Below are 25,420 nucleotides of genomic sequence, written 5' to 3'. Positions count from 1 at the left end.
CCCGCCTGCCCTTCTGGAGAAGCAGTACTGTCAGCTCCACCAAGCCAGCCTTGAACTTTCTATTCATGTTTCTCTTTTGGAGAGGTGGGGAGGAAAGTTAGAGACGCGCTTTGGTGAAAGTAGGAAGAGAGGTTCCCTGGAAGAAGACAGTGGCAGCCGCCCCGTGGGCAGCAGGACCTTCTTCTGAAGTCTCACTTCTTCAAGGGTTTGTAACAGGGACCGCACACACTAGCTCTTTCTAGTCATCCTATGTGGAGAAGGAAACTACTCTCCCACAAACTCATTACTAATAATCTAAGCATTTCCAAGAAATTTCTAAGAAATCTTTTCATCTTAATTCTGAGAAGTGCTTCCACATCTTTAACAAATCTCTGGAAAACCAAACCCAGGAGGCAGAACACCAAAGAGAAAGCCAAGATTTCTTTCTGGGGCTTGTGTTTAATCTTGTGTTAGGTGTGGATAAATTCTAAGAAACTGGTGCTTCCCACTGACTGGATTTCTGAGAGGAGAAGGGAAGCCTACACAGGCTTAAGACTGAGAAAGTCCTGGAGCCACCCCTCTCCCACTCGCTGGAGGGGACAGGAGGTGGCACAGGGTAGGGCCGGCTTACCTGGTACCTTGTCCACAGACGCAAACACAGAGCGCTGCACTGTGGGGTCGCTGCTGCCCCGGCGGCACTGGTCGTAGAAACGGAAAGGCAGGTGCTGGGCGGAAGAGGACCCGAGACCAAACCCCAGGACTTCAGTCGTCGGCTGGATCGGGAGGTCCAGGAGGGCTGCATTCAAACAAACCCGTGGTTTGTGCTCAGCATATGGGATGGGAGTGTATGCGATGAGACTTTGGGTGGCGAGAGGGCTGTGGCCCTGCCAGGCACATCCCTTGGGTGATGCTAAGCAGGCGGCTGGCAGCCTTGAGCTGGACACCAAGGGTCCTGCCTGAGGCTCAAAACCCAAGCAGTGCCTAGTGAGGGGTTCAAGATGAATGCCAGGACTTTCTTCACTTCGGATTCTCGGCTTCACACAGAAGATCCTTATGAAGGCTTAGCCTTGGGTATAGTTTCAGACCCCAGAGCAAATGGGGCCACTTCTGCTGTGAAAGTTCACATCAATGCGTGTGGGAAGGAGTGTGTGAGAGAGAACGCACACGCACTGTGCCTGTATATTCATGAGCGTGTGTGTATCTGTCACTGTTGCTGCCCTCCCTTCCACACACAAATCTCACGATACAGCAATTTGAAGGGGCTTTTTAAAATCAATTTAAGAAATACCTAAGGCGTTAGTTCTAACAGCCACTTTACAGCATAATTCTCAATTTTCAGATGAAATATTTAGCCTTCATGCCAGCTGTGAGAAATTGCTTTACATTAAACAGCAACAACAACAAAAAAACCCTCTGGAAATAAATCTTAAAGGAAAGGACTGAATGATTTAAGTCACTTTGCACATTACAAAATGCTTCTGTAATGATTCTGGAGGCCAAGTTTCAGCTAAGTGAGAAATAAGATGAGGACTGTGGGATGCAGGCCTGGGCAAATCCACGGGGCATGTGCAGGAAATAACTGAATCTGCGATACCCAGAAACCCTGACCTCCAGGTGTTTATTTTTAGGTAACTCCTCAAGAAAGTTCCCCATCTACCACCATGGGGTGGAAAGCCTCCCAGTGACCACACCAGAACGACCACTGGTGCTTGCACTGAAAGGCACTGGTTTCTTTAAGAAAGGCTGTTTGTGATTTTAGGAGTTGATAGAATACGTTTTCCCCCAAGAACACTGTGTCTTCCTCCCTGACAAAGGGAATGCCCTCATTTCAGTGCCTTCCCTTCTAAGAAAGCTGGAGCCTTCCTGACACTGGGCAGCGTAGGGCCTCCTCACAAGTTTACTACAATCTCTGTACAATGTAAAATGACACTTCCAAATTCAGTGCTGCTTCTTGGCCCCCTTCCCAAGCAGGGCTGCTTCTTATGAGAGCGGGGAATGAAGAGGAGGGAAGGGATGGTCTTTAGTGGAGGAAGTTCTGCTTTGGGTTCTGCCGACTATGTTGTCTATGTGGCTTTGGGCAAGTCACTGAGCTTCAGTTTACCCTTCTATAAAGTGGGCAGAACAGGTTCCGTTCATCTCAAGGGTTTAAGGATCAGAGGTGGTAGAGGAATGAAAAGCACTTTGTAAAACATAGGCTAGAGAACTTCTGTGCGCAGGAGTGAGAACCGCTGTCACACACTGATGGCTACCTTGTCACGGCCTCGGGCCTGGTAGGGAGGGCTCACCTTCGCTTCCAAGCAGCCCTGGAGACCCTCTAGAAATTAAACATTTAGGAAATGGGAAATTCTGAGAAAATTCTCATTTTCTCCCTAAAACACCACTGATTCCTGAACTGCATGTGTCCTCCTCTAGAGGAGTCTTAAGGGTTCCAAAGGTCAACGTGAGAACCACTCGAACAGCTTCTGCCCTGGTGACTCGGGGGACACTTTGCTGGGGCCACCACTCACCAGCTATCCTCTGCATCTTCATGCGCCTCGCCTGGATGCGGCCCTTGGCCAGGCGCTGCTTGGCGATGATGCAGCGAATGTGGTCCGAGAAGATGAAGGTGGCCTGGAGGATGGGGAAGGGCTTGGAATGGGGGCTAGACGCAGGCTTGTGGATGGTGATGTTCAGGGCGCGGCTGTCATCCTCCACGCCGGTAACCTGCATGTCCTGCCGGGGGAGGAGGCCAAAGAGAGGGTGTCCGTTAGGTTAGGGGTGGGTAGCTGCTCAGAAGCTATGGATCCGTGTCTCATCTAGAGAGAGGCCTCCCAGACTGTACTTTGCTTTTGCTTTGAAAGAAACCATTGCCCCCCCCCCCCCCAAGTCTAAGTCAAAGATGGACACAAACCAGGTCAGGCCTGGCGGGAGAGGACGGGGTGGGAAGTACGGAGAGCTCAAGTTGCTGATGTTGACTTTGGTAGCTGGTCCTGTCCCAGTGAGGACTTGAGTCTCAAGTGAACACACGGGACATTGGCCTCTTCAGGGGGCTTTGGGGAAGCCAGCAGTCAAACTCCAAAAATTCTTGCTTCTGAGAAAAAACCCGAGATGGCAAATCGAAGTTCCTAGTCCCCTCTGGCATGAGCTTCCATGTAGTCACTCATCTTGGCGTTCTATAAAGTGGGCAGAACAGGTTCCGTTCATCTTTATAGAACAACTCCTCCCGTGCTTCTCCTAGGTAGGGGGCACCGCTGGCTTCCATCTGCACATCTCTCAAGAATTCCTGGTCCCTAAAGGTAAACGCTAACTCCGAGACAGGGTTGGGGGAAGCCACTTAGCAAATATTTGAAGAAAGTTATACGTGAAAAGTGGAGAGGAACTCACGGATAGCAAGTATCGTAAAGACAACTCCAATCTAAAGCCTCAAATGGATTCTGTGTAAGGAAATCTGCTTCCCAGGGAGGCGAGGGCATATAACTCAGTGGCAGAGGGAATGCTTAGCATGCATGAGGTCCTGGGTTCAATCCCCAGTACCTCCATTAAATAAATACATAAACAAACAAATAAATATACAAACCTAATTCCCCTCCCTCCCAAAAGAAAAAAAAAATCAGCTTCCCACTAAGGTTTGAGACAAAAGCAGGAGACAAGAGAGGGACACGGGAAAACGTTGAAAAAAACCCATGAAGCAAGATGGTTACTGTTCACAGGCATCAGACCTGGCAAAGGCTCTCTGGACATAATACCGCCACCGAAATGTTGCAGTGGGGATTAGATGAGATACTACGCTTTTAAAACGGAGCGCCTGGCATGTATTAACGGCCTGACAAACAGCAGCTCCTGGAAGATGACCAAAAGGAGAGGTTTATGTGGCTTTCGTTATCTGATGGACGACATGTGTTAATCCTCTGAGGGAGAAAAACACTTTCCTGACACTAAATTCTAAAGGAAATGGATCATAAGCCGAGATAGATAAGAAATACTAGGTCACCTAATGGACAATCTCTTACGTGGAAGTCTTTTTTAAAATGAGAGATTCTTCAGATAGTAGCTTCTCACATCACCTTCTGTAAAAAGACTTTTCTTTTTTTTTTTTTTTGAATGGAAAGATCTTGAAAAAGAGGAGGCTGGAAAATGGTTGCAACAGCATCTTCAAACACGTGGGTGGTCTTCTCGGAGAGTGGGTCACACTGGAGCGGCGGACGTGGGTCAGCCCCGGGCCAAGCCTTGCCAGCAACCAGGACTGCCCAGCAAGGAAACGGACTCAGCACAGGACAAATCAGGCCTGGAAGAGTCTGCTGAACGTCCAGGGCCTCAGGGCCTGGCACGGGGTGTGAGCTGCAAGATTGTTTTCAGTTCATCTGGTTTTATGCTCTGTTCGATCAACGAGCTGGCATTACACCCATTGCTTAGACAAACAGTAAGAAAACCCAAACCCCAGCCTGGCATTTGGCAATTTAAAGCCTAGGTCTGTAGGAGTGGTGGAGGGTAAGGGAACTTCCATAAATCACTGGTGGCAATAATCATTTCAGAGAGGAATTTTAGAGAGGAAATAGGTGTATCCCAGCTTCTTGGTATCTGCCTAGGGAAACCCTGGCCCAAGTGCACAAGGAAGTAAGGACAATTCTGTTCATAGCAGCACCGTTTGTAAAGGTAAAAAGCTAGAAATGGGTAAAGGGCACTGGTAAACCCTGCCTTGGTGTGGTCAGGGAGCAGTTAAAAGGACACCAGTCTGCACATACTAACAGAGTCAGCTTTCCAAAATAGTCATTGAGTGAAAAAACCGAAATTTAGAATACATTCAATGTGACAGTATAAAAAACACACACACTCACACCCCCCACCTCTCAAGGAGATGTGTATAATGTTTAAAAACAGTACTTTGAGTTATATTTATCTCTGCACTTGGCAGAGCACCGTATCTGGGAGGATCATACTGATAATGCAGGAGGGGAGTAAGAATGGGTTTTAAGCGAAAAGGATCTGGCCCTTTCCTGGGAAGTATTTGAACCCTTTTCCATGAAAACCTGTTCATGTAGCCCCAGTTTCATTAGAAATTAACTGTAAAGATGATAACTTTTGTGGGTGTTTACACAGTCAACCGAGAAGAGTTCCCGGAGTTCTCGGCCATCGTACCTGCAGAAGGCCTGCAAACTTGACCACTCCCCAGCCAAGCCTGGACACATCGGGCTCCACCAAACTCATCTGGTAAATATCGACGGCCAGGAACCGCTGGAGCATGCCGCCATCCTTGGTGATCACCGTGCATGCGATCAGGTCGCTGTTGTCTGGGAGGAGGGGGACAGAGAGCAGAGTGAGGTGCAGTCCGCTGTCCAGCCTGATGGAGACGCTCAAGCTGACTCATGTTCTGCCAGGTAGCACAGCTTAGTGTCGGTGCCCGGGCTGGGAGCCACACACACCCGGTCTGATACCCTCCTCTGAGTTATGTTGGGCAATTTACTCTACCTCTCTGGGCTTCAGATTTCTCATCTGAAAAATGGGGCTAACGCCCATCCCATGTCAAAGCACTGCTTGTGAGGACTGACTGACAGAAAGCACATAAAGCATCAGTACAATGTTAACTTGCATATTAGGCACTGGTGAACTGCAGCTAAAAAAAACAACCAACAAACTGAGAATCCCAGTAACACTTAGGGCTTCCCTGCAGGCCGTTGGTGGATGGGGCCTGAATTTAGTGAAGATGGGAAAGGAAGAGTCCCTTGATCGGTTATAGAATCACCAAATCCTCAGCTTGGTGTCTGGCCACTTAGAGCTGAGCTCTACACTAGATGGTGTGTGATCCTGGGCAAAGCACTTGGCCCCTCTAAACCACGGCTTCCCATCTGTAAAATGGGAATAATGTCCCCTAGCTTGAGATGTTTGATGCATCCAATGAGAACAGACAGGTACAGCATTTAGCATGGCATCCTCAGCCTCCGCGTGGTCCCTTCTCTTACCTGGAAGCTATTCCCAGATTTGATGTCTAATTCAGTGCCTGTCTTTGATAGCTCTGAAATCACCAGAGTAATACAGGACCATTAAATCTACGGTCTGCTTTGAGTTCCCTCCCACGAGATCGTTGGCAGTCTGTTTTAAAAGAAAAGCTGAACTAACCAGGAAACAACCTAAATGCCCCCAAATAGGGGAACCATTTGAGTATGATTTTTTTCCCCAGCATATGGAAAATTATATACCCATTTAAAAATCATATTTAACCAAACTGTGAACTGTGGTTACCTTTGAGGAGGGAAGTGAGAACTGGGGGTGGGAAAGTGTGTGTGTATGTGTGTGAGGGAGTAACAACAGAACTTTAATTTTTGCCCTATATACCACTGTATTGTTTCAAATTATTTTAGAATGAGAAGGTATTCGAGATGTACTTCTGAAATGCATATTAAAAACCCAAGTAAAAAATCCTATTTAGAAATAACTGCTATGAGATTGGACAAGACATTATAATTTTAAAAGAAACAAGAGATTAAAAGCTTTACTACTATGATTTTGATATGTTTTAAAGAAAGTATCCCCACAAAGAAATAAAAGTGCAGAGAAATACACTAAAACATTAAAAGATGTCTCTGATTAGAAGAATGGTGGGCACATTTTTTCCTCTTAAACAGCTTTATTGAGGTATAATTTATATACCATAAAATTCACCCATTTTAAGCGTACGGTTTGAGTTTTAGTAAATTTACAGCTGTGCATTGTGATATTCCCGTTGTAGAACACCTTCATCACCCCAATACGTTCTGTAACCTAAAACCTGGCTTCAATCTATTAGCAGTGGTGGTGGGAGGATGGTAACACAGACAGTAAAAATTCTGGCTCCAAACACATGTGATAAACGTGGACTCAGATGTTTGCCAAAGTCCCCCTCCTTCTATGTTTCCTTTTCATTTAGATCTAAGGTGCATTTCTCCTCTTCCCTCTCTTCTGCCTCCTCTCTCCCCCTGCCCCCCTCCTGCTCCAGCTCAGTTTAACCCCCTGAGAGCATAACCCATCTGGGATCCTGGCTTCACGGGATGTCTTCCGGTCCATCCTCTCAGCTCGGACAGGCCTTGTGTTTCTGTCTTTTCTCCCCAGCACAGCCAGACACCCCACGGCAAACACCAGCACCAGACAGGCCTGACTCTTGGGATTGCACGTTCTCATTATCTAGAGCAAGAAACTTTCTCCCTTTCCCAAAAGTCCAGCCAAGTATTTAAAAAGATTTCTAAAAATTACTTTATCCACAATCTTTAGTTCCATACAGAAGACATCTGGTCCTCTGCACTATCAGAAATGCAAGTCATCATACTCATTCTTACCAACATTTTCTTTGTGGTAGGCAGGGTTTATTTCCTTTATTCAATACTTAGAAACTTGTTTCCCAATGAGAATCTTTTACTTTTTAAAGATAGAAAACTAATACAAGATGCCTTTTCTTTCCTTTTCCCCTCTTTCTCTTCCCCTCTCCCTGCAAACAGGACAACCTGGCTCTTCTTTTCCCACATTCCTCTGCGCGTGAGGCCCGGGAAAAAGCGGGCACAGCCAAGGTGTTGGTGGCAGTGAGGTTTGTCGGCAGGCAACCCCCTCATAAAGCCCAGAGGCCTTAGGGGCTTCAGGAGGTAAAAAAGACCTACCACCTCCGCCGCAAAGAACAAAAAAGGAAGGACAAAACCCCAAAGCGGAACAACTTTCAGAAACGCAATTGAGACATCAAAGCCCCGTGAGAGATTTCATAAGAAAACTAAAAGGCAACCGTCACCAATGAGACAGGACAGCTCTGAGAGGGAGGGAGCCCCTGGCTTTTCAGAAGCTGTGGGGGCAGTTAAGGAGAAATGAAGCGGCTTCTGCGGACTAAACAGAAGGGCTTCTGGGCATCCTTTAGAGAGATCAAGGTAGGGCTGGTTGGGGTGACTCGAGTGTTTGTGGGTCTCTGGGGCGTCATCTTAGGAAATGCCTTCGCCACCTCGTCCCTCGCCTCGGCTGCTCCGCACGCTGGCTGTGGGCATTCCTGGCTGATGGAACTGACTCTGCCCACAATCTAAGTCCTGCTGCTGCTGCCTGCAAGCAGGCACCTGTGGACTTCACTCTGAGCCGGGGGGAGCCGTGCTGGGTACCGAGGTCCGGGAGGGATGCAGGCACGTGGGGAGGACTCCGCGGCAGGCAGCTGGGGTGTGTGGCAGCCTCATGAGCCTCCTTGCCTGCCTCTCAGGACTGGCCTGTGGCCAGCGGAGGCCAGTGGAAGTGACAGGTCACCTGTGTACTGGCGCTGTCCAAATCTCACAGCCCACCTGAGTCTCCTGCGCCCTTCCCCCACTAGCTTTATTTCAAAAGAGGTAAAACCTCGGACTCTTTTTAAAAAAATTTTGCAAAAATTTATCAGGAAACGTAGGAGAATATTCACATAACTTCAGGGGCAGGGAAGGATTTCTTTTAACAAAAATAAGAATCAATATATAGAAATAAATAAATGTAAGATTGACAAACTGACTAGATCAAAATTAAAATTCAGCTCATGATAACAAACAACTTTATAAACAGACTGGAGGAATATTTGCAAAGTATCTCTAAAAGGCAAAAGATGAATAAAGCAGCAGATATGAAGGACTCCCACAGCCCATTCACAGACAAGAGAACAGGGCCAGCTGACAGACGCACACATAGGGGCTCACCCTCATGCTAAATCAGGAAGCAAACTAAAACAAGATAGCACCAGGGTGGCAAAAATAAAGATGCCTGATAATGTCAGGTATTGGTGAGGCCATAGGAAACCGGACATTCTCAAATGCTGCTAGTAGAATAAATTAACACAGCCATTTTGAAGGGCAAATTAGCATTATTTATTAAAACTGAAAGTTTCACACCGTATGACCCAGTTATTGGTATGTTCCCAGGAAAACACTGGTGTGGGCCAAAGACGGGAACAAGGATGCTGACGGCAGGATTTGGCTCTGAAATGACCCAAGTGTACAGTAAGAAAAGGAAGCTCTTAAGTGTGCATTTATTCAGTGCAAAATCATAAGGCAATGATAAGGAATGAATGAGATCTCTAGCTATTTCAACATGGTTAATCTCAAGAACGTACTGTTCAATGGGAAAAGCTGTGGCATGACACATGCAGTAAGACACAATTTGTGTAGAATTAAACCACACAAAATGATACTGTATATTTTCTGTGGACTGGAGCATGTGTATGTAAAAGAAAAATTTAAGAAAACGTCTGGCAGGGTGCAGAGTGATTACCTCTTTGGAGGGGAGTGGGTGGGACTAGGGGTGCAGGGTCAGGTCATTTTAGTTTATATGCAATGTTCCGATTTTTCAAAGAGTTATGTTATTTGTGTACTTAAAATTAAATAAAGAGAAAACTGACTCTCTTCCCACACTCGTATACACAGGGCCTCAGGTCTGTCTGGGGCCCAGGCAGGGTTGGGAAGCAGCTCCAGGCCCAGATGTCGGCCGTCCAACATTCCCTGAGCCTGAAGGCGGTGACGATCATCGAGGACAGGGCGATGGCAAGACACCAAGGGCTCTCTGACAGCACCTCTTGGTACACAGGTGTGCACGTTTCCAAAGCGGCCAGATGTGTGAGCTGAAGAGCTCTGGCGTCCAGTTCAACAAACATGTGGGTGTTAGACCCTGTACTAGGGAACCAGACCGTGAAGAATGAGGCCTGGCCTTGCCTAAGGGGCTCAAGGGCCGGCAGGGATGCTCGGACTGGGGACCATACAACATCATGTAGACCAAGCCTCCACTTGGGGAGGGACGAACCCTACGGGCAGAGCAGGTGGGATGCCAGATGCTTCATCTCACCCCAAGACCATGAAGGTGCTCTGTGCCCCCTAGCAGAACCTCACTCCAGGGAGAGGGGACATGTTCCTCCTACTGCCAGGCACTGCCTTTCATTTACTTGACAGGGGGGGAGATTTGCCATTTTATGTTATTTACAAATACTAAGCTCATCAATCTCTTTGAATAGAAAACACATTCTTATGTTCCCGTTTACAAAGGTGTTAAATTTTCTACAGCGGGTGGTAAATCTCCCGTCCCCCGCCCCAGAGGCAACCACTACTGATTTCTTGTTATCCGACCCCTGTGCGTTTCCAAGTGTACATGTAGCTACATCCTCGCCGCCTGGCCTTTCGCAAATGGTAGCATGCCATGCCACACACTCCCTCCGCGTTGTGCTTTTGCCATTGAAGCACGCATCTTGGTGACACAGCAGCACCCATAGACTAACACCTCACCTTTTTTCACAGCTGCGTTCTCTCCCGCTGTAGGCATGACTCTGGATGCTCTGACAGCTCCCCAGCTGATGGCCATGTGGGTAGCTTATAAGCTTTTGCTACAGCAAAGGAGCATCCTTATTCATATGAGCATGGGAGGGTAAATCTATAGCAGAAAGTAGAACTTGTGTTTGATTTTTCTCTTGAAAGCACCTGTGGTGTTCCTAAAATACATTTATTTTAAAGGGAAACTTCATATCATTACCATGAGTGGAAAACTAGAGTTAATTACAATAAATAAGGCGACCATGAAAATAGATTAAGAAGACCCTTTTTAAAATTATAGCCTAAAGACTATTCTTTTGATAAAAAGGGAGTTCCAAGAGTTAGAGAAGTTCTAAGACAAACTAATAGCGATCTGAGACCTTCTCCCTGATTGTAACAGAAAGGACCTGAGGGGCACTGAAATGGATTTTCTTGTGGACTATACTTTCCAAAGACGGCCAGGGCAGTATCTCCCACCCTACATGCTCTTACAGTGTGACCTTGACCTGCCTCCCATCAAGTGGTGGCATCTATGTCCTTTCTCCTTGAACTTGGGGGGGGGGCCTTCTGTGACTGCCTAGACCAACAGAGTACACTGGAGGTGATCCCGTATGATTTCTGAGGCAAGGTCATAAAGAGGCTCTTGGAACCTCCCCACCACGCTGTGAGGAAGCCCAAGCAGCCATGAGACACCGACTGGAGAAACCAAGGCCCCAGGCCCACAGCCCCCAGCTCCCAGCTGATGCCATGTGGAGCAGAGATGAGCGAGTCCCACTGAGCCCTGGGCAAATTACAGAACCGTGAGCAAAATGAATGACTGCAGTTGCTTTAAGCCATTGAATTTTAAGGCAGATTGTTACTCAGCAACAGATGATGGCAGCTGTGACTTACTGTAATTTAGTGCTGTACCCAGGCACGCTTAAAATTCTAAAACTCTTCCAGCACTACCAAGGGGCTGCACACCACATTGTGGAAGACCAGCCTGGAGAAACAGCCCAGGGCTGCTGACTTGGGATGCGTAAAAAGGTCCTGCAGTGTTCAGCAGAATGAAGGGAAAGGAGTGTAGTCATTTCCAACAGAAGTTTAAGTTGTTGGGAGAGAGGAGAGGAAAGGAAAGGAAAAAACACGAAAGAGCCCCCTTGCCATGAAGTTCAGAATCAGGGCAATGTGGCCGGGTGAAAACAGCATAGGTTTTGGAGCCACACAGACCTGGGTTTAAATCTCAGCTCTGCCACTAAAAGCTGTGTGGCCCCAGGCAAGCCTCCTCCCTCTTTGTGGCTCAGGTTACTTATAACCCACCTCAGGACCGAGCGCCTGGGGCCACGCCCAGCACCCATCCCCATTATGAGCGTGGGCCTGGTCCTCAGCAGCAGTGGTTGTTGCCTGGAAGCGCCCTGACTCTCTGGCCTGCCTGCGGTAAAGTCACACTTGCTGGATGCTGGCTCTAGACTAAGCGAGGCTCTTCAGAGGGAGAAAATGAATCATGGTTTTCGGTTCTCAGAACTCCTGTGGGGTGATGGGCCCTCGCCCGTGGTTGCCCCACCCACCCAGTCACTCTCCACCACATCTACCCACCTGAGCCCGCTACCGCACCCCACTGCCTGTCAGTCTCCAATGATCCCTTTTACTCCTTCCTGCCTGGTCCCCTTTGTGGGCTGCAGGCCCCACGAAGGCAGGACTTGACCTGTCCCATTCACTGCTGCACCCCCAGGAGGGGACTGGGCAGTGGCAGGTGCTGGAGAAGTATTTATCCACTGGATGGAGGAATGCTAACATCTTCTGGTCCTCCAGTTTTGAAGGCAAAGGCCTTCCCTTCTCAACAGCTGTCTTTTTAGCCCCTGGGCTGAAGCCTTCCTCCACAGCTCCCTCTGACAGGCCGTAGCTCATTACTGAGCAATAAATGGGGCTGATTGACTTTTGCTGTATTTAAATAATCCCTCCCTGGTAAAATATGGATGCCAATACCATAATTTAATTCTTGGCGTTGGTGCCTCCAAATACATTTAGAATTGAAGCCTTTATCCTTACGGTGGGATTTCCAGGCTAGCTGAATTCCAGCGCTTTGAAATCCAATGCCCTGGGCTTTAGGGCCAATTCTTGGAACACCATCACAGCTTGAGTTTAGATTACTGACTCTGTAAACACTACCAAGTCTTTCAGGCACGTGTTGTTAATCAGAGGTCTGGAAGGGCGGGGAAGGAGGTACAAATTCCTTGAGAAAGGCAGACTCACCCTGGGATTCCAAAGATAATCAGCCCACAGGGAAAGTTCATAGCCAACAGGACAGCGGGATTTCCTTTGTGAGCAGAAAGGCACGTGACTCCTTTTGCAAGGAATGCGTGGTCCTGGCCCCTGTACGGGTTCTAGAGCAGACTGGGGTTCTCTTCCAGATCTGCAGGTATGCCGGGGATCAGTGAGGAAGAAACCGCAGTGGCCTGTGGGCTCTTGCAGGGCGAGCTGAGGGGATCGCTGACTTGCCCTGGAGTTGGTGGCTGCGTCTGCTGGGAATTCCATGCCATTCATGAGTTTTGGTCCTCTAAAGCCATGTGCTGAAAGACTGTCAGGGCTGAGTCTTTGGAGAGGGGCACCCCCATCCCCTGCCTCCAGCAGTTCTATGACGCTGCTGACACCACGACCAGCCTTTATCGAGTGCTCCTGTGGACCAGGTGCTGAGCTCCAATTTGACAAGTTTCCGGGATCCTAGTGAGACAGGAGGGAAGGCGTAGGGCACAGCCACTCAAGGAATGACAGCAATTTAACACTAAAATGGTGGGAGATTCAACTCCTAGTTGGCCTTGAGGATTAAGAGGTTTGACTTCTAGGAGACCTTGAGCTTCATTATGTGCTCATTGTAACAGCCTGATAAATAACATGCCCGCAGGCGCCATGACAGCCCCAAGGCTAACCGCAAAAGGCCAAAGAATGGGCGGGGGCCCGATCCCTGGAAATCCCAGCCCCTTCCCCAGGGCAGTTGGAATGGTCCCACCTGTAGGCCTGTGAAGCTACTGAGCTCACAAAAACTGACAACACCACGCCTAGTGGCCTTTTCCACTCCCTCCTCTTCTGAGACGGCCTGCACTCTGTCTGTGGAGTGTGTACCTACTTTTACTTTAACCTGAGCACCCAATTCCCACACCTCTTTCCTTGCCTTTCTTTTGCCTTACACTCTATGCAGTATAAATCTCTCTAAATAAACCTACCTTTACTCAACGGTGGCTCGCACTTGAACTCTTTCCTGTGCAAAGCCAAGGACCCACACTTGGCAGGGCACATCCCGGGGGCTCAACCAAGACCTGGGACACGGCCCTCTTCACGCTCCCCATCCATTTTCCTGCATCACTAGGAGGTGGGTTCACTGATTCCCGAGGACACAGGTACAGGATGTCGGGTAACACCCCCAAGGACACACAACTGATGCAAATGAAGTGGTGAGCTATGAAGCCAGAGCAAACATAACACCCTGTTTCCCTTAGAAAAAGGGGCATTTGCGATTCAGGATAGCTCTCAAGGGTGGAGGATGCTGACTGGGTCCGGGAGGGGGACAGTCAAATGACAGCAGGCAGGCCCCAGGGGCTGACAGTATGAAGCTGCCGTGTGCCCCTGGGCTGCCCTTGGTGAGGTCCTCCTTCACCAGGCATTCAGTGGCTCCTTCCAGGGGTAGTTCCTGGTCCTCCCCTTTCTGCCATGCTGGGTACCTGCCGCTCCCGGGGTTCAGGTACAGTGGGAGCAAAATGGGCTGAGCCCCAGACCCTTGGAGCCTTGAGACTAGTGGCCAGATGGCCACCCTTTGAGACACAGAAGGTACTGTGGCACTGAATTCAGCTTTGACAGTGACTCCAGGGAAAGCCAGCCTCACGTGGCTCTCTGATGATGGAATGTAGCCGAGGGGAGCGGCCTTAGCTGACCAGTAATGCATGGCTAGGAAGCGACTGATGAATCATCGGGCCTCAGTTGGCTCTCTGGGGGGGTCTGGAGGGAGGAGGCAGGCACTGGGGGTACAAGGCAGTCATTCAGATGCCCAGTGGGAAAGTGGAATCCATCTCCCAAACGTCACCAATCTATCAACATCCAGTACAAAACTGAAAACTATAGCCATTCTGGGGCACAAGAAAGTTACACACGTTTCCTGGGGAGCTACTCTGAGTGCCAAGGAAAGGAAGTCTTGCGCTGATTCAAACGTAGTCCAGCAGAGCTGGGGCGACAGGGAATCAGGCCCTGGTTAATTCTTCAGACCCACCCAAGGTGAATGATCCCGTATGGGTGACACCCAAACCTCAAGCCTGATTAACACCAAGGGGAGACTCCATGCACGGCCCATGACGTTCTGAAGCCAAAACGAGAAAGAGATCTGACTGTTCCCACTAAGGGTGTGAACTAACACACTCAATTAGGTTGGCTGCTTCTCCTGACAGTCGAATCAATCCTTTGAAGAAAATTAAGTAACCATTTCTCCATCAACCCAGCAACAGCTTATGGGTTATTTGCTGCAAGTAGCAATCAATTACTCTGTCTTCTTTGAAGCTCCCTAAAGCCTTCCTTCCCAGCACAGCACGGCACGGGGCAGTTGTAAAGTGCGATATTTCCTGGATGGAGAGCAGGTCTTGGCAATTTCGATTGCCAGGCATATGAGTCTGGTCCCTCCAAGAATGCAGGGAAGAAGGTACTGGTGTTCCTCAGGTTTGCAAGGGGGTGCAGCAATTAGGGATGCAGGTATTAGGATATGTGCTGAGATGCAATCACCCAGGGAAAGGGTGACCCAGTGCTGGGTTCTGATATTTCATCCATGATCCAGGGCTACCCCAACCCACACTGATGACCTGGCCTTCAGCCTCCGCTCCACCCGCTCCTCCCCCAAGAAACACTATGGAGAGAACTGCCGAGGCTCTCCAGCTCTGCTCCCCCTCATAACCACAGCTCTACAGGGAGGGGCAGCTGCAGGGAACAGTCAGGAGCCAGGCATCGGGGCTGGCGGTCTGCAGAGGAGTCCTGCCTCTGCCACTTTCTAGCTGTGTTGACCCTGAGCTCGTGGCTTCGCTTTGGGTGCCTCATCTGTAGGCCAGGGTAATAAAATGACTTTATTGCTCACCTTCAATGATATGCATGCTGATGGTTTTAGGGAGGTGGGTACCGATGTCCGCAGTTAACTTTGAAAAAAAAAAAAAAAAGAAAGAAAGGAAAGAAAAGATGGACTGATGGCTGAATAAGAGTAGATATGTGATACAAGAAGTACAGTTGATCTTTGAACAACAAGGGAGTTAGGGGCGCTGACCTCTTGTGCCGTTGAAAATTCACAGACCGCTCTCTCCGCCTCAAAAACAAAGGCACTGATAAATGACTCACCCAAGGGCAGGACGCTGAAACACTCTGGACAGAATCAGGACTTAAATCCTATTTCTTTTGATTCCACATACTGTGATCTCTAATCTAACACAAACTTTCCCCCACACTTAGTTAATTTAAAGACCTGTAAAATGAAAATACAGGTCCTATACTGAAAAAAACCCATGTATAAGTGGACCCACGCAGTTCAAGGGTCAGAGATCTAGTACATTGTTAGTGGTGGAACGTGACTGTTAGTGGTAGAATGTGGATGGTGGGTACAAGGGGTGTTCTTGCACCAGTCAACTTGGTTGTATGCTTGAAATTTTTCAAAAGGAAACGTTGGGGGAAAAACTGACCTCCAAGGGTTGTTGTGAAAGTCACACAAGTATGCGGAAGTGTGTGTGACAACTTGGGGCTGTGCAATCAAAGGTTTTTATTAATTCTCATTACGAAAATCTATTTGGTTCCCGAGTTTGAAGAGTAAGAATTTAATAGGAAGAGTTTGGATGTGAGTGGTGTGCTGTCCTGAGTGTTCTTTGTAGCATCTCTTAAACTTGTAAAATCTTTTTTTATTTTTTCAGTGGAGGTACGGGGGATTGAACCCAGGACCTTGAGTATGCTAAGCACGTGCTCTACCACTGAGCTATATCCACCCTCTAACATTTTAGAATCTTAAGGTCACCCAGTGGATTCCAGGGCCACCAAGGATACTACATCAATGCTCACTTTATTGACATGGCTGGATAAGTCTGTCATTTGCTCATTTGGCAATTATTCAAGTAGTTACTGTGTGATGGTTGGTGTCTTGGTAACTGTTAAAAGACCCAGGAGCAATAACTAACTGATGGGAGGGCCCTGGTGCCATTTTCAAGGCCAGACACCCAGTCCCCAGTGCCCACAGACTGGGGACAGTGCTCTGCTGGGGCTCAGTTCTACCTGCTTCCAGAGGATGGTTTTTCTCTTGCTTGAAATGCACATGCCATGTTTAGTAAACTAACGTGACTGATTTTCACAAAGCGGCCAAGAACATCTGTCACATGACTTCATCTTTCCCCCCTGGGAGATTTCAAGAAACTCTCTTCTTGGGAGAACAAAGAGTGAGGATTTGACTTTTCTTGTTCCCACATGTCGGGACATGTGTGGGGCAGCTCCCTCTGACTGCTCGAGTGTACTTGCAAGTGCTTTATTCCTTGTTCCTTCTTTGCACTAAACAAAGTTCACAGACAGACAACTCAGCGAAAACGTAATTACCAGAAACAGAATCCAAATGAGCAGCAATTCCAAGTAGAGCATGGCACGTTCCCTTATCAAGCGACCCGCAGCCTGCCACCAGCGGCATGGTGGTGATCTGATCTGTATAACACATTGGCGACCACACTTATCTCGACACTCACGCTCCAGAATGCCACATTTGCATAGTATGTTGTGTAATTTCCTCTCAGCAAATGGCCCTGTTTAGCATGAGTAAATAAAGTTACCTAACTCGGAGGCAGCCCAATGGAATACTTGAGATTTCCAAGAAAAGATTTGAATACCAAAGTTCTTTACCATGCACGACAAGACAGACTGACACAGAATGGACTTTCAGCCGGGCTCCCTCCTTCCTCCTACTCAGAATCAGAAGCCCCGCAGCCGATGGGGGAGGGTCCCCAAGCCTTTAAGGCCCCCCACCACAAGATCTCTGCTCAGGGTCCCTCCCCAGGACACAGTCAGGCTGCCCTGGGCTCACATCAAGGCTCTGTCTTTCCCTTTCTTCTTTTATTCCTCCACCAGTCTCCCTACTCAGCATTTGCCTACTGGGCGCCAGGCACCTGGCTACAAGGATGAAGGAGGTCCCGGCTCTGGGTAGCTTTTCTGAACCTCGGTTTCCTTATCTGAAAAATAGATACACTGCTTACTTCCTAGGGATTCTGTGACGAGCAGACGAGATGAGGTACAGAAAAGGCTTGTGATTTTTCTCTACACGGGTCATGTGAGCACATCTCCTTTCTTCCTCTGGATAGAAGGTTCTTGAAGATAGGGCCAAATCTTCGCTTTCCCTCAGATTTCCTCTTTATGATCCTTCCTCAGAAAAGTACACAGTGGGTATTCTAGAGAGCAGATCCTGGCCCAGGGAATTGTCCCTCCTTGGGTGGGGGTGGAGAGTGAGGTGGTGGGGAGGGGAGTCCTCCTGGCAGAGAACATCAGCTAGAGTGTTTCCCCCAAGTGTTTAAACCACTGGGATTTAGACTTTAACACCACTGTGTGGGCAATCTGTGCACCCAACAGACGCTGGCTAGACTTCAGGGAGCTCTTCTGGTCAATGGCTCTGAGCTTGACCTTCAAGGCCCTTCTTGGGTAGGGAATGTTCTATCTTGCTAATATCCAACCAGGACTCTGCTCTAGAGACAGGATAGTGGTAGAAGGAAACGGCTTTGTAGACAGAACCGTTTACACCCTCTCCCCTTCACTACTTCAGACTTTTCATTCTGATATTTCGGAGGTACTTTCCTCCATGCTGGACCGTGTGCTTGGCAAAGGGGGCCACAGAGACGGGAGAGACTCACCCCTCAGGAGCTCCTGTGATCCGTGGGGGAGATCAAACAAGTGACAATTACATTACCATGTGACAAAGGCTACGGCAGAGAAAGACTAGGAGGCTGTAGAAGGCCAGATGGAGGCCCCCCGACACGGCCCAGGGGTCAGGGAAGGCTTCCTGCAGGAGGTGAAGTTTCAGCTGAACCCTGAAAGAAGCCCAGAAATGGACCAAGCAGAGGAGGAGAGCCAGGCTTCGGGCCGAGTCAAGCCACTACTCCTCTCTGGAGGGCTCTGATTCGTTCTTGCATCTGACCCTCGTGGCCCAGCGCTAGCCTCCTATTTTTTGCTCGTCCTCTGGGGTTTCAAGCTCCTTGCCTGATCTTGGTTGGAACGGCTGGAGGGGCTCCACATGCCCTCCCTGGTTCATAGCTTGGGTCCTCCCTCTACGTCTGTCCCTTCTGAGTCTTAGCCTCCTGGGATAGTATAGTTTCATGCTGAAGAGCACGGGTAATGGGCCAGACTAGCCGGTGTGGGACCTTGGCACACTGCTGCCCACCTGCTAGTCCTTAGGTGCCCCATCCAGCCAATGGGGTGATAATAGGATTAGGGTACTACATGGCTGCTGTGGAGAATAAGCGATAGTCATCCAGTGCTAGAAGAGCGCCTGGCACTTAGGAATAATAGAATCAGCTTGCTGAATTCAACTCGGCAAAAGCACGCAGGGTTTGGTGAGAACAGTGAGCTGAGAGCGAGAAGAGGCCTGGGTCGGAATCCCAGCTGGGCACTTAAGAGGCTGCGTGGCCTCGGTTGGGGCAATTGACCTTTCGGGTGGGCCACGGTTTCCTTCTCCCTCAAATGAAGAGGTTGGGACTAAACCACATGCCTCTTTTCTGATGGGAAAGAACGTCTAAATTTCACACTGGGGGACACATTTATGGCCGTTTGGCAGAAATTAGTTCACAGAGTGAATGCTTACCGGCATCGCAGGCTGATTTTTAATTAGCTGGTGGGAATTCAGTATACTTCAAACATTAACAGTAAAATATGGGAGACCTCTGGTGGAGACAAGCCATACCTTTGGGCTTAAACAAAAGCTGTATCCTTCACACACCAAACTGCCTGCTCTCTGTTTTTAACCTCTGGCGCTCAAATTGAGTATCAATAAACATTTGGCGCTAGAACAACACTTCCAAAGCATATGATTTAAACTGATACCGTTAATGTGAAACTAAATCTTATCTGCTAACTCTGTATAATCCTATGCACCCAATCAGATGCCTATCTTTTAAATAACTAAGCTATGTTTCAAATGAGATAAAAATCAAGAATCTCAACTATTTCCCTCTCTGCGTTTTTCCTCCTTTTAAAAGTAAACTTGAACATGAACTACTCTATTAAATTCACGAAGAACAAAACAAGGAAGGGAACTCATTCATTCACCTTTCCTTTTACTTTAGTCTCTCAAGGTGGTGGGTCCTCACAGGCTTTTGAAGTGTATGTCGTAGTCAGCAGGGAAGTGCGTGAGCTGTGGGGTCAGAGGCACGTGAGAACATGGGGAGTCTGTCCTTCAGTGGGGCTGGACTACGTGGAACCAGGCAGCGAGGCCTGCTGGAGGGTGGGGCTGCAGAAGCTGGGGGCCCGTCAGAAAGGGCTGTTTATTAAAGCCATACCAAGGAGAGTAAACAGATGCCCAGAACCGAGGACTAAGGGAAGACCGTCATGGCAACTGAAGGTTTTGCCTGTAGTTACTTACTGAAACTTAATTCAGGAATTTAATTGAAAGTCTATAATTAAGACCCCGTCTGGAACTTACACATAAAACAAGCGCTTATTAAGGATATGAGAAAAAAACTGACAAGATTCCCCAATCGTATATTTATAATTCAACAAATATTTACTGTGCATCTGCTACATGCCCAGCACCATCCCAGGTACTAAGGATGCAGGGGGTGAAAAAGAAGGTCCCCGCCTTCATGCAGCTCACAGTCTGGTGGGTGCAGACAGACCATAAACAAATAAGTGAAATAAACCTATTAGTATACCTTGTGCTCGCACAATGGGAAGGCGGTGTTTCACCTGCCTACAAAGAAACTCTTCAAAAGCTCACTTGCGGGTATAGCCCAAGTGGTAGAGTACATGCTCAGCATGCACGAGGTCCTGGGTTCAATCCTCAGTACCTCCTCTAAAAAAATAAAATATTAAAAAACCTAATTACCTCCCCCCAAACAAAACAAAAGTTCATTTGCAAATCTTGCAAACAGATTATTCCAAAGTTCCACTCGCAAATGCCCATCTGCGCAAACTTCAAGTAACAACAGTTGAAATTCATTGAGTATTATTAAAATAATCAATAGCTCAATAAAACTCAGTAAAAAAAAGAACCCCAAAGTGCCTGGCCCTGTGCTAAGCACTTGAAACAATCCAATGAAGAAGGTACAAATATCTACAGGTTACAGACGAGAAAAGTGAGGCCCCGCCAGAGTTATTCAGGGCTCGAGGGTGTGAGGCTATGTTATCAGTAAGGTCAATTCCCAGGACCCCAGGCAGGAAACAGCCACAGTGAGGTCCAAGATCCTCCATACACATGAAGCCACTTAAAACCAAACTTCAATTTCATGAAAAGACTGTGTGGGTCACACCCTACACTAAGCTACATGAATCCGGACCAGCCGGGGAAACAGCATTTGACTGTCTGTGCTCACACAGCGGCTTTTAGACCAAGAGCCAAGTGACTTCACTTTGGCTGAGCTGTGTGAACGTCATTGCCTTTGGCTGTTTTGGTGATTTCTTGGCAGAGGAAATCCACCAACAGGGAGAGAAAGGGAAAGGTTAAGAGAGACAGAAATTTGGCAGGATGGTAGGAGGGAGTAATAGGTGGCAAGGAAGCCCGGACTCCGAGAAGCTGAGCGCCCCGCACACCTACCTCTTTGCTAGTGTGGTTGGCGCTGAAAACCCTGCGCCTTCCTGAGTGTGACGCACAGAGCACGTTTGCAGGGCTAGGATGCCAGGAATCAAATTAGGCAAAAGCAAGGCAAAGAAAAGGCGGACACTGCTTTCTTCACGTGGGAGCTAGTCAGGCTGACCACTAGGAAATAAGAATAGACCACAGGCTGAGGAAAGGAGGAGACGGCTAGGCTGCGGAGGTCTGCCTGGACGCTGGGCAGGGGCCAGGGCTCTAAGCTCCAGGTGCAGCTCTGGCTGAATGAGAATCACAGGTCCCACTGTTTCTACTCCCTGCCACATGCCAGGTGCTGACACCCAAGGCGGGCTCTGGCCTCCACTTTCCCATTTGTAAATCGGGTGGTAACAGCCCTTAGCTCCCAAGCACTGGAGAATAAATGGGCAGAGGGTCAGTGCCCAGTCAACACCACTAATCCTGTTATAGCTTCACTGCTTCACCTGCTCTGAGGCCACAGGTGAGAGCACCTGAGGCTCAGAGGGTGAAATCACCGAGCCAGGATTCTGAAAGACTCCAAAGCCTGTGCTGTCCCCGTTTCCTGGCGTTAGCCCCGCCAGTCAGACAGTGCTGCCTTACAGGACTTTCTGCGTTGCTGGACGTGCCCTTCATATGTGCTGTCTATCATGGGCGCTACCAGCCACGTGAGGCTATTTAAATGAAAATAAAATGAAGTTTTTCATTCTCTCTCATGCTAGCCACATGTAGCTGCTGAGCACCTGAAACGTGGCTAGTGTGACTGATAGACAGAATCTTTAGCTTTGCTTAATGTTATTTTCATTATTTAAAATCTAGATAGTCAGGTGTGCCCATGGCTAGAGGGACCCCAAGAGAAAGCACAGAGCTGATCACATATGAGACTGTGGGAAACTGCCCCGGTTCATTTCTGGCCAGGAACTCCGACTGAGAATGAGTTTTCTCAGGAAAGCTTGGGGACAAGAGGCAGTGTGACCCATGCTGGAGATGGGCACTCCCTGACCTGGAAGGACTGGGGTGCTCCGGCCACCTGCGTTCTGGGCTCCCGGCTCACTCAAAGTGGGAGCCCAGTGCCCACGAGTCACCTTAGCTGCCACTGCCCCTGCAGATCCTGCAGAGGACACGTCCCGCACAGTGCTCTGCAGCACCAGGGACACCAGGGCCAACGGGCACTGCATTTTCATCTCGCGTCTGGGCAGGGGTTCCTCATGGGCCACCTGCTTCTTTGAAGCCAGGCCTCCCAGGGTAAGCAGGGTCTGGCATTCATTGCCTGGCTTTCTCCACATTCTGTGGGGCCGGGCACAGCATAGGGGCAGGAAAGGCTCATGGAACGAACAGGCTGGAAAGTTACTCCCACTCATCTGCCACTTGGAAGGGAAGAGTCATACAAATGAAAAAGCTGCAGCTCAGCCACATTGACTTGGGTGGGAGCCAGGGTGGCTCACAGGGAGGGCCACTGATGGTCTGGGCATCTGGGCATCGGTGGTCAGTGCAGGCCTCAGGACTCCAGACTCGGGGTGGGGCTGGGAGGGCCTAGGGACTCGTGCTTTGGAGACCTGTCAGAGCCCAGGCAGCTTTACAGGTGGTCACACGGAGGCTCAGTGCTCAGGAGTCTTTGTGAAGAAGCTGCAGCCAGGCCCACTCTCCTTACTGAGGAGCCTGACAGTTCTCCCAGGAGGAGGGGACATAGAGCTGCCTGGTGGCAATTTAGAACATGAGGCTGAGCGCCCCTTGGTCCTCCCGCCCCGCTGGGCCCGGGCACACACCTACATGCTCGCCAGCATGCAGGCTCACCTGGCCCTTCTGTGGAGAAGGGCTGGGCAGGACCTGATTTCTGGTGCTCCACCTTCTCCCCAAACCAGCTTTTTTTTGAGGGGTGGGCACTGAGCACATTTCTGTTAAGTCTCAAGCCTGCCACGGAGGCCTAATTAAACCTTATGGCAGTGGCACCCAAACTTTGTTGCACGTGGAGTCACTTCGGGATCTTTAAACTCACTGATGCGGCTCCCACCCCTGCCCTGCACATCTGATCTCACTGGTATGGGGTGTGACTGGGCACTGGGATTCTTAAAAGCTCTCCAGGTGACTCAACTCTGCAGCAAAGTTTGCAGACCACTGCCTTCCAGCATCAACTGACGAGGGAGACACCCCCCCATCCCCCTGATGCAGCTGAGGAGACAGACTTGGCCAAGACCACACACTGACCAATAGTGAACCCAGCCTTGATGAAGAGGCTTATGATCTTGCTATTAAAATGCAAGGAACTTGCAGCCCATCATTAATTCAAAGCAAAACAAGTCATGAAATCCTTTTCTTCATCTTGCTCTGAGACACTGGGGTAAGATGTTTCAGGCCCCTCACAAAACAGATGTCCAACAGGGCCGGAAAGCTAATGAGGTTCTCAGCGTATGCTGAAAAAACATCAGTAAATACATGGGGCTGTAATGCCATCCCAGGTCTGATGGATTGCTTCCGGCGTCCTCAGAGTTAATTAGAAGGGCCCTGAACTCAGTCCTATATGTCAGCACTCTTTGCCATTAATGATTCAGGTAAAGAAAGACGTAAAATAATAGGGCAGGGAATGAAATTAATTGAGCTAAGCCTTTTAAAAATATTTCTGATACATCAGATTCTAATTAAAGATTAACACACACACAATGGAAATATTAAAAGGCACTTACAGAGGCCCCCAGAACACAGGGAGGGACAGTGAAATCTGTCAAGGGTGAAGGCACTGATTAAATCCTTCAGATAAGGGAATTGGTAAGTGATGAGAGGCATTTACTTATAGCTGTGATTTAAATAAATCAGGAAAACAGCCCTTGGTTACTCACCCAGCTGCCTACACTGGTACAGTCTTTCTGGAGGGAAACTTGGCAATAAGTAAAGGAAATCTTTCCGCTGAGCTTGAACCTGCAAGTCCTCTTCTAAAATTGTACGCTACGGCCTCACGGAGATCAGCTACAGGGAAGCTCACACTGGGGAGGAGAGTGCAGTGCGTGTGTGTGCGTGTGTAAGCGTGTGCGTGTGTGTGTGTGTGTGTTTGTAGGAGGAGAGGGCTTAAGTAGGGAAAAACTCATGGATAAGGGGAAGCTAATTGGGAGACTCTCGTGATGGGGTGTTATACAAGCAGTTTTAAAAAATGCTGTTAAAATAGCGTTTCCTACACTTCAGTCATTTCATTAACCACCCTCAGAATTTTTCCATGGTTGTACCACCATCTGTACCATTTATTTGTTAGTTTCCTTAAGTTTGTCCCTCCCTTCTACCTTTATTTTAAAGGGAAACTTTGTATCATTTATATAAGAGCATCATCTGTCAATAGAGGACATAACCATTTATATGCACAAAATATTCACACACCCACCACCAAAAACCATCTCAGGCACCCCCTCTTGAAAAGCCTGCTGAGATGAACGGCTGATGAGGCCTGACACGAAAAATGAAGGTTACCAAACAGCATGCACAGAAAGACCTCGTTTCTATAAAACAAACACGTGGCTGTCTCTGGGTTACAGTACACTTCTAAGTGACTTTTAAAATGCTTATCTCTATTTTCTAAATTTTCCACAGTGAACTAGTAACACTTTAATAATCAAAAAAAAAATTTATAAACACTTCAGTGGTCCTCTGTTTCTCCCATGGGTCCCCACGTGCTTCCTGGAGATTAGGTCTGGAAGGATACAGGCCCAAATGGAACTGGGTTACTTCTGGGGAAGTGGGAAGGAAGGGCCAAGGGAGAAGGGCATGAATTATTTAAGTTTTGTTTCCATACAAGGACAGCATATTTGTACAGTATTTGTGTAATCAGAAGTTAATGAACAACATTAACTTCTATAGAGAAGGCCCCATTTGGTGCCAATCTTATGCCACTGCCATGCTCTTGGCCCCTGTCTTGCTTGATCATTGAGAGGTGTGTGGCCAACGGCCAGGCCTCTGCTTGGGGAATGCTCCTGCCTGCCACATGGCTCACTCATTCCCACCAAGATAGAGCTGGCTGTGCAGAGAAGCCAGGGGTCGTTGAGGTGAAGATGGGCGGAGGGACAAAAAAGAATAAAATAATGCCATCTGCAGCAACATGGGTGGACCTGGAAATTGTCATATGAAGTGAAGTAAGCCAGACAGAGAAAGAAAAATACCACGTGAGATCACTTATATGTGGAATCTAAAAGGATGACACAAATGAACTTATTTAAAAACAGAAGCAGACTCACAGACACAGAAAACAAGCTTACGGTTACCAGAGGGGAAGGGGGTGGGAAGGGATAAATCGGGGGTTTGAGATTTACAGATACTAACTACTATACATAAAATAGATAAACAACAAGGTCCTACTGTTCAGCACAGGGAACTATATTCAATACCTTGTAGTAACCTATAATAAAAAAGAATATGAAAAGGAATATATGTAGATACATGTATGACTCAAACATTATGC

General features: G+C 48.4%; 1 protein-coding gene across 7 annotated transcripts in view; it reads right to left on the bottom strand.

Annotated features, from left to right (window-relative positions):
- Window positions 1–25,420, bottom strand: part of CLEC16A (C-type lectin domain containing 16A) — a 196,337-nt gene that overhangs the window by 48,506 nt on the left and 122,411 nt on the right. For all 7 annotated transcript variants that reach the window (XM_074346794.1, XM_074346795.1, XM_074346796.1 and 4 more), the window contains 3 exons: window positions 5,095–5,246; window positions 2,487–2,691; window positions 611–775 (listed from right to left, as the gene is read on the bottom strand). In XM_074346794.1, the coding sequence (XP_074202895.1) occupies window positions 611–775; window positions 2,487–2,691; window positions 5,095–5,246 (522 nt within the window). The remainder of the gene's footprint in view (window positions 1–610; window positions 776–2,486; window positions 2,692–5,094; window positions 5,247–25,420) is intronic.

The sequence above is a fragment of the Camelus bactrianus genome, chromosome 18, assembly GCF_048773025.1.
Source record: "Camelus bactrianus isolate YW-2024 breed Bactrian camel chromosome 18, ASM4877302v1, whole genome shotgun sequence".
In the NCBI taxonomy this organism is placed as follows: Eukaryota; Metazoa; Chordata; class Mammalia; order Artiodactyla; family Camelidae; genus Camelus; species Camelus bactrianus.
Note: the sequence above shows the minus strand (reverse complement) of the source record. Positions and strands in the feature narration are given on the sequence as shown.